We start from the raw sequence: 7575 nt of genomic DNA, 5'->3' as shown, positions 1-7575 counted from the left end.
TTCGCCCGTGCCTGCACACCCCCAATTGTCACCACCCATTCGTGGCCAAGGAAGGAGGCTTAGGAGGTCGTTCTTGGCAGCTTCGCCGGAACTTGCGCGTCCCCTCCAAGTGGCTGATTGCGGGCAATGTCCTCGGTCCGTAGAGCCTTGCTATTTCACATTGCGCTTTCTGATCACAACTTCATCCCATCTTTACTCAACCGCCACTCCCATAAGTACACTAACTATCAATTGCGACTTGCTGCTGGCGATTTGCGACGACAGTGACATCACGCCTGCGCCTGCAAACTAACAAGCACCTCTCACGATACCCTCAACCCTCAAACTCGCTCAGCCTCGTCAACCACCAGATCCCCCTCACGCACCGACAAGACCCCTCTCCACCCGACCACGATGGGCTCCGTCTGCGGCAAAGAGAAGCCTGAAAACTTCGCTTCTCCCGGTCGACCTCTCGGCACCGCACCTCCCCAGCGCCAGACCGCCCCGGTCCCCAAGGTCGGCGGCCCGCCGCGCACCCTCGGCGGCGGCGGCCCCGAAGCCTCCACCGCCGGTCGCGATGACCAGCGCCAGCGCGCCGCCGAGGCAGCCGAGGTGCGTACACACATAACACATCCCACCCAATCTTACGAGCGGCCCCGCCGAATTGAGCGAGACACTGACAGACGGGGGACTCTTCCCCTCCTACAATAGGCCCGCGCCAAAGCCGCCAGCAAACCAACGGGCAAGCTCGGCGCGCAGCTCAACGCCCAGAAGAAACAGACGCGCAATGATACCCTCAACCAGCTTAGCGCCGAGGAGAGGCAGCATCGGGCTGCGGACGCGGCGGCCGTGGCGCGAGACTACAACTGAGAATTCGCGAGGCGAGGGTAGGCTTCCCTGGTGACTTGGGCGTATATGACTGGGCATTTCGATTCTTTTTCTCCTGCATTTCCGAAATGTGCTTGCTTGGCGTCGGCGGTTTATGGACAAGAGCGCCTTGGGAAGGAAGCGGCCTCTTTGTCCTGTTGTGGCATTTACGAAGCGGTGATCTTGGTTTTTATTTCTCTCCTCCATGCCGTCATGGACGTGGGACGCCCCCATCTATACCTTGGGAGCGTAGTATTGCTCCTGTATATGCAAGGATTGCTAACATCAATCGGGATCTGTGAGTGAATGCTGTGCAGCTTGGACAGGATGACTGGCGGCTCTGCGCTTCATGGGCCGTCACACCTCCTAGAGGCTGGAACATTTGCAACCTCCACCCACTGTCAACATTGGACTGTTGTCGCCGTGGCACTGCGTCACTGGAAAATGAAGTCATCGCACATGAATAACCTGTTGCATTGTATTATTGCCGGTCTGGTATCCCGTAAAACGCCCTCCAAGAAAAAAGCGCCGCCCAGTAATAAGTCCTGGCTTTTACACAACGTTGTAGCGTCCCGACGCTGGTGCACGACGGTCCGCAGTATCCGCCGCCACCGCGCCCTCGCTGAGCAGTCTGGTAAGCTCGGTCATGGCCGCACCGACTACGACTTCCGTGTCGCCCTCGACGAGAATGTACAGCTTCGGGTCGGCGCCCGCCGGCACCTCCTTACCTGCCGGGTAAAAGGTGCCCTTGGTCGTGATGGACACGCCCGTTGCCTCGAGAATCTTGGCAACGTTGGTCCTGTTCGTGACGGCCCACCTCGCCTTTTGCGGGAAATCGTTGATCTCGAGCGTGGCGTGGTACGCGCCGGCGTCGGGGCCCTTGTTGTCGATGGGCTGGCCGGAGCGCAGCTGGCCCGCCTTGCCGAGGCGCTGGTTGATGGCGCTGATGGCCGCGCTGACCTTGTCGAGGGGCTTGCCGCCGGGGCCCGTGGCCTGCGCCGACTCCTTGTCCTTGGCGTCGCCGTCGGGCTTCGCCGTGCTTCGCGCCATGATGGCAGACGTGGCCGCCTGGATCATCGACACGGCCGGCTTCTCCTCTTCCTTCTCCTTGACCGCCGGCTTTTCCTCCTTTTCGTCGTCGTCGTCGCCCTCGGCCTTGTGCGTCTTGCGCTCGCGCAACCGCGCCGCCTCACGCTCCGCGTCGAGCCGGTCGAGGCCCTTGCCGCCAAAGCCGGAAGTGTCTTTGGCCTTGCCAGCCTTGACCTTGTCGCGGTGGGCCTTGCGCATCTCGTTGAGCCGTTCTGGCACCGGCTGGCCGCTCTGCTCGAGGGCCTTGGCGATGCCGGGGGCGCAGTTCTCCTGCTCACTGGTGATGTACGTGACGGCCGTTCCCTTGTTCCCTGCGCGACCGGTACGCCCAGCACGGTGGACATAGTCCTCGAGATGATTGGGGGCATCGTAGTTGACGACCAGCTTCAGCTGCTTCACGTCCAGACCTCTTGCGGCGACAGACGTCGCGATGAGAATGGGGACAATGCCCTTCTTGAAGTCGGAAATGGTTGAGTCTCGGTCCACTTGGTCCTTGCCGCCGTGGATAGACATGCACGGGTAGCCCTTGGTCATGAGCTCCTTGAGCAGGTCATCTGCCTTTTCTTGGCGTTCAACAAAGATGAGACTCCTAGCGTCCTCGTCTTCCTCGTAAAGTTCGCCGAGAAGACCAAGCAGATGGAAGAACTTGTCGCCCTCATCGAGCACTTCGACCTTTTGCGTAATCTCAGGGGCAACGACACTGCGACCGCCAACCGTGACCTCCACCGGCGACTTGAGGACCTTTTTGGTCAGAGAATCGATGATCCTTGGCATTGTCGCGGAGAACAAGATGGTCTGGCGATCGGGGCGCATATTGGCAAAAATCTTCATGACCTGAGGTTCGAAACCCATGTCAAACATTCGATCCGCTTCGTCGAGGACGACATAGGACACACGGCGCAAATTGGTCACTCGCCCCTGGTTCGCACCAAGCAGGTCGATCATGCGTCCCGGCGTGCAGACGACAATTTCCGCACCACGCTTGAGGTCAGCAATTTGGTCCTTGATGGGCGCGCCGCCGTAGGCGCAAACGGCACGCATGCCCATGGGTTTGAGGAACGGTTTGCAGTCGCGGTGGATTTGCACTGCCAACTCGCGCGTCGGCGTCATGATGAGCCCGATGGGACCATCGTCACCCCTGATGGGCTTCTGATCCTTGATGTGCCGGAACATGGGGAGAAGGAAAGCCATGGTCTTGCCGGAACCCGTCTTCGCGACGCCAATGACGTCCCGTCCCGACATGAGACATGGCAAGGCCTGCATCTGGATGGACGTGGGTCGTTCATAGCCCAGATCGGCCAAGATGTCCAGAGTCTGCCGTGTCAAGCCGCATTGCGCCCATTTCTGGACAGGCTTGGGAACGTCGTTTCCAGACACCTTGATACCGTCTAGCTCGAGGCGCAGATCGTTAGTCTCCGCTTCTGTGAGGGCGCTCAGTTCTGCGGGTTCAGTCCAGAAGTTCTTGCGAACCGGCTCAAACTCAATCTTGCTGTAGTCGACGATAGGGATCTCCTTCTTCCTGCGCTTGACGGCCAGAGGGTTCTTCGCGTTGGGATCCTCGTCCCTGTACGCAAAGTCGTCATCGCTGTAGTAAGCTTCTGGTTCAGGAGCGGGCTTGGTCTTTGCCCTGGGCGCCGGCCTCGATCCTGTCTCTTGTAGGTCTGCCATGAAAGCGTCGAGCGGATCGGCGTCATCGTCTTCTTCTTCTTCGTCAACCTTCATGACTTCTTGAGGCTCCTCACGCACCGGCTCCGGCTGCACCTCCTCAACGACTGGTGCGGAAGGCTCAGTGCCGGCACCGTCAACTTCCATCTCATCGCCGTCAGCTTTTTCCTCCGTGGTGCCGTTCGTTTCTGGTGCCTCGTCTGTATCGACCTTCATCTCTCGCTCACGCCTCTCGTGCGCCGCTCTGGCCGCTGCTGCGGCCTCTTCCTCGTTCTCGGCGAAGATGTCGCCGTCCGAATCGCCATCGTCACCCTCGTCTTGGTCAGCGTAGGGGGTATCGTCGGCTTCGAGCGGGAGAGCAGGCAGTTTGGTCAGCTTTCTCTTGGTGTCATCTTCCTCATCGAGGACGAGCTTTCGCTTGGCCTGGGGTTTCTCATTGCTGGATTTGCTAAACCCGAACGTGCTAATATTACCGCGATTTGCCGGGAGTGCGAATGCTGTTCCATGGCTGTCAGTGGGTTTCATGGACGAGGGTGTACGATGCGAATGCATACCTTTGGAGTCCTGCTTCACTGGAGCTGCCGTCTTGCTGACTTGGGCGTCAAAGGCGCCCAGGACGCCGTTAGCAGTACCGTGTTTGTGAGACGACGCCGCTGACTTCTTGGCGATGGCTTTTGGATCAAACTTGCCAGCATAGGGGGCAGGCGACGCCGGCCCGGACATAGTTTGCGACCTCGGCGAGGCCGCCGAGGGCAACGCGACGGCGGGGGACGCAACGGTTGGAGAGGCGACCGACTTTTGGTCCATCTCGGCGGGGGGTTTCCTAGTTTGACTCGGATTAACCTCAGTCTCCTTCTTGGTCTCTCCCCCCCTCTTCACGCCTCGAGGCGCGCCAGGCGCTCGGCCTTCTTGTCGGCTTCCGACTGCGCGGGCGCAGCAGCGACAGGCTTGGGCTTCGCAGTCTCACGGCCGGCTGCACCGGCAGAGGAAGGGCCAGCGGCACCTCGTGGGCGGCTGGCCGTCACGTCTGTTGCGAGGCTGCGACTCGACGGTACCCTCCCGACGCCCGGCGGTTGCGGTCCCGCGAGTCGTCGCGGCGTGGGCGATAGTCCCTGTCCCTGTCCCTGTCCCTGTCGCCATCCCTGTATCTTCGTCTGTCGGCGGAGCGATCGCGCTCGCGCTCGCGGTCGGGGTACCTCTCGCGCGACCGCCGCTGTCGACGTCGGCCGTCGTCTCGATCTACGGAGCGGTCTCTGCGGCGGTAGGCATCGCGGTCGTCGCGTGGGCGGCGGTCACTGTCGCGGTCGCGGTATCGGCGCTGCTCGTGGGTTCTGTCAGAAAAGTCCTCATCGCGGCGGCCGCGGTGTGTTCTCACGTCGGCAGGGCTCCGGGTGCGGTCACGCCGGCGGTAGTCGCGCCCGTCATCGCGGCGGTGGCTTTCGCGTCGATCATCCTCTTTGCGACGTCTCGAGCTGTGATGGCTTCCTGCAGGCGATGGTGAGCGCGAGTCCCTGGTCCGAGCCATGATGTGGTTCTCGAGGCTCAGCGAGACAGGTGGTGAGAGCTACTTCGGAGGCTTCTTCTCGGTAAGGGGGGGTTGCTTAGGAGTTGCCGGTCGTGGGCGCGGTGGCCGTTGCGTTGAGTGATACTAGTTAGCAACCCTCTGATGAGAGTGATACCGGTGCGACCGGTGATGGATGCCGAGGAGAGTGATGGCGGCGAACTTGTACGGTTGTGAAGGTGGAGAAGGAGTGATGGAAGCCTCCGAGTAGAGTCCTCACCTGTGACGTTTGGGTGCTGGTGGAGCCTTGCCGAATTTTGGGAGACCATCCGAAGTGGCTGGAGAGTGAGTGGGTGGGGCGCGGCTTTCCTACCTGCTGTGGCGCAACTTTCACACTCGACTTCATGTCAACGACCGTCTCACACGACAACGTTGCGCGGAACAACACCTTGTCGATGTATCATTTCAACATCCGAGTCTCATTCAGAACATAAATCCAGGGCCATTCTGACGCAAAGGACCCCTTCGAAATGGCGTTGCTGGTCGGATACAGCAGCGACGAGGACGATGAAGAGAATAACGAGGTTGAGGCCGTCAAGGTAAGTCCTCTCCATGAATGCCCCCCGTCAACAACATCGTCTCACAATCTCACCAGGCCGAGCCCGCCAACGCTTCCTCCAAGCCCACAGAACCAGAACCAACCCCTTCATCCTCATTACCACCTCAACCACAAGCCCCAGCCCCCGAGGAACCGCCCATCGGTCCTATCCAGCAACACTCCGTGCCCCTAGGCCCCTCCCTCCCCGACGCAGACGCGCCGTCGTACTTCCCAGAGCCCTCCCACCCTCCCTCTTCGCCCTCGGCGCCGCAGCACGCCGCCACAGCCCGACCAGTCTCCCCGTACACCGCCTCGGGCGCCCTGCTCCGCGACCTCACGCTGCCGCCGACGCCGAACCTCGACATACCGCCCTCGCCGCCAGGCTCCCCGCCCCCCGCCCTGACGGCCAAGACGCAGCAGTTCCTCGACCTCAAGAGCAAGGGCGTCCACTTCAACGCCAAGCTCACAGCCTCGGCCGCGCTACGCAACCCGGCCCTCATGGACAAGCTGCTCGGCTTTGTCGGGCTCGGGCACGACGACGACCCGCGCGCCCAGTACGCCACGACGCTGTCGGCCGGCGCGTGGGATCCTGCGGGGGCCGCTGCCGACGGCGACGGCGATGGCGGCCAAGGCCGTGGGTTTCCCGACTGGGCTTTCCGGGGCCCGCTGCGGTTGAGTCAGGAGAGGGTGAGGAAGGAGAGGGAGGCGGAGAGGAGCGCGGGGAAGCGGACGGGGGTCGATTTCGTCGCAGCGAGCAGTGGTGGGGGCACGCCGGGGAGCGGGAGTGAGGCGGGGGGGTTGAGGGGTAGCAAGAGGAAAGCCGGGGCATGGTAAAAGGAGGGTGTGTGGGGAGAGAGAGAGGGGGAGATCCCGAGGATCGAATGTCGTGTGCAGTAGGATACTCCGGGACTAGGGTCCCAGGATGAGGCATCTGGTGTCCCTTTTCACATGTGACATGCCGAGGACGTTGATAGCGTGCGGGACGAGCATCTACGGATCATGGCATGCGCAACGCATCAACGGCTTCACGGAGCGACTTGTTGTCTCATACAATCCCGTCAAGCTGATGTGATAATGATGCGGTGGGTAGTTTCAGGGAAGGGTGGAAATTGGGAGAGCTCGCCAGAATTTTGACTTCTTGCTTGACGGTGCGCACTGCTCCATTTGCACCCGCGGTGCTCGGAATCAAAGCGCGGCCGAGGTGCGCCGCGATCAACAACTGATGATCAGCGCGCACTGCGTCAGGGTGTCGTAGTCGACCGGATCTGGCTGACCAACGTGACACGCTAACGGGCAGCCGAAAGTCGTTAGCAATCCTAAGCCTATCCGGCCATGTAGCCATGTCTCGCCGACAATCCCGGAATTCTGGTTGCCCGTCTGGGGTAACACTGACAACCCTATGTTCGCACAGTCCAACACTTTGTCACAGTCCATCTTATCACCAAGCAAGTAGCGAGTGGGTTGTAAATGGTGGTACAGCCACGAGTCAATTTCTTCTTCTGGTATCATAGTCCCAAACATGCAAGGTTTCCTCCTCATTAATAAACAGACATATGCACATCTTCTACTACAGGCAGATGATTGAATGATTTAGCACTCAAAGGTGAGACCAACGTCCCTCTCAAAGGCCGTCGCCAACTCAATGGGGACGGTGAGGTTGGAGGCGCTGAGAGCGTTGCCAAAGTAGGCAAGGTCCTCGCCGTTGTTGAAAACGTCACGGCCACCAAGCTGGAAGTCGACGATACCGGTGTCGCACGAAGGCTCGGAGCTCATGGCGCGGACGACGGGGGCGGTGCTGATGTTGGCGCGCATGCTGACGTTGTTGATACCCGGGTAGAGGAAGAGGTCGTCAAGGAAGGCGGTACCAATGTTGGAC

At 60.7% G+C, this 7575-nt stretch overlaps 4 protein-coding genes across 4 annotated transcripts in view; 2 read left to right on the top strand and 2 right to left on the bottom strand.

Moving 5' to 3' along the window:
• Positions 1-393: 393 nt before the first annotated feature.
• VDBG_04815 (predicted protein) lies at positions 394-849 on the top strand (the record flags this gene model as incomplete). Its single annotated transcript, XM_003005163.1, has 2 exons — positions 394-591; positions 691-849. The coding sequence occupies 2 exons, from the start codon at positions 394-396 to the stop codon at positions 847-849; spliced, it is 357 nt and encodes a 118-aa protein (XP_003005209.1).
• A 549-nt stretch (positions 850-1398) lies between these two features.
• Positions 1399-5125, bottom strand: VDBG_04814 (pre-mRNA-processing ATP-dependent RNA helicase PRP5; the record flags this gene model as incomplete). The annotated part of the gene is made up of 3 exons (XM_003005162.1): positions 1399-4097; positions 4155-4423; positions 4656-5125. The coding sequence occupies 3 exons, from the start codon at positions 5123-5125 to the stop codon at positions 1399-1401; spliced, it is 3438 nt and encodes a 1145-aa protein (XP_003005208.1).
• Positions 5126-5631: 506 nt separating this feature from the next.
• On the top strand, positions 5632-6533 carry VDBG_04813 (conserved hypothetical protein; the record flags this gene model as incomplete). Its single annotated transcript, XM_003005161.1, has 2 exons — positions 5632-5700; positions 5757-6533. The coding sequence occupies 2 exons, from the start codon at positions 5632-5634 to the stop codon at positions 6531-6533; spliced, it is 846 nt and encodes a 281-aa protein (XP_003005207.1).
• A 756-nt stretch (positions 6534-7289) lies between these two features.
• VDBG_04812 (conserved hypothetical protein) overlaps positions 7290-7575 on the bottom strand; it is a gene marked incomplete at both ends in the record, with an annotated part of 1304 nt that continues 1018 nt past the window's right edge. Inside the window, one exon of the mRNA XM_003005160.1 lies at positions 7290-7512. Coding sequence (XP_003005206.1) covers positions 7290-7512 — 223 coding nt within the window. The remainder of the gene's footprint in view (positions 7513-7575) is intronic.

Source organism: Verticillium alfalfae, genomic scaffold (genome assembly GCF_000150825.1).
Source record: "Verticillium alfalfae VaMs.102 supercont1.5 genomic scaffold, whole genome shotgun sequence".
NCBI lineage: Eukaryota > Fungi > Ascomycota > Sordariomycetes > Glomerellales > Plectosphaerellaceae > Verticillium > Verticillium alfalfae.
The sequence above is the reverse complement of the archived record's forward strand: the minus strand, read 5'-3'. Positions and strand labels throughout refer to the sequence as shown.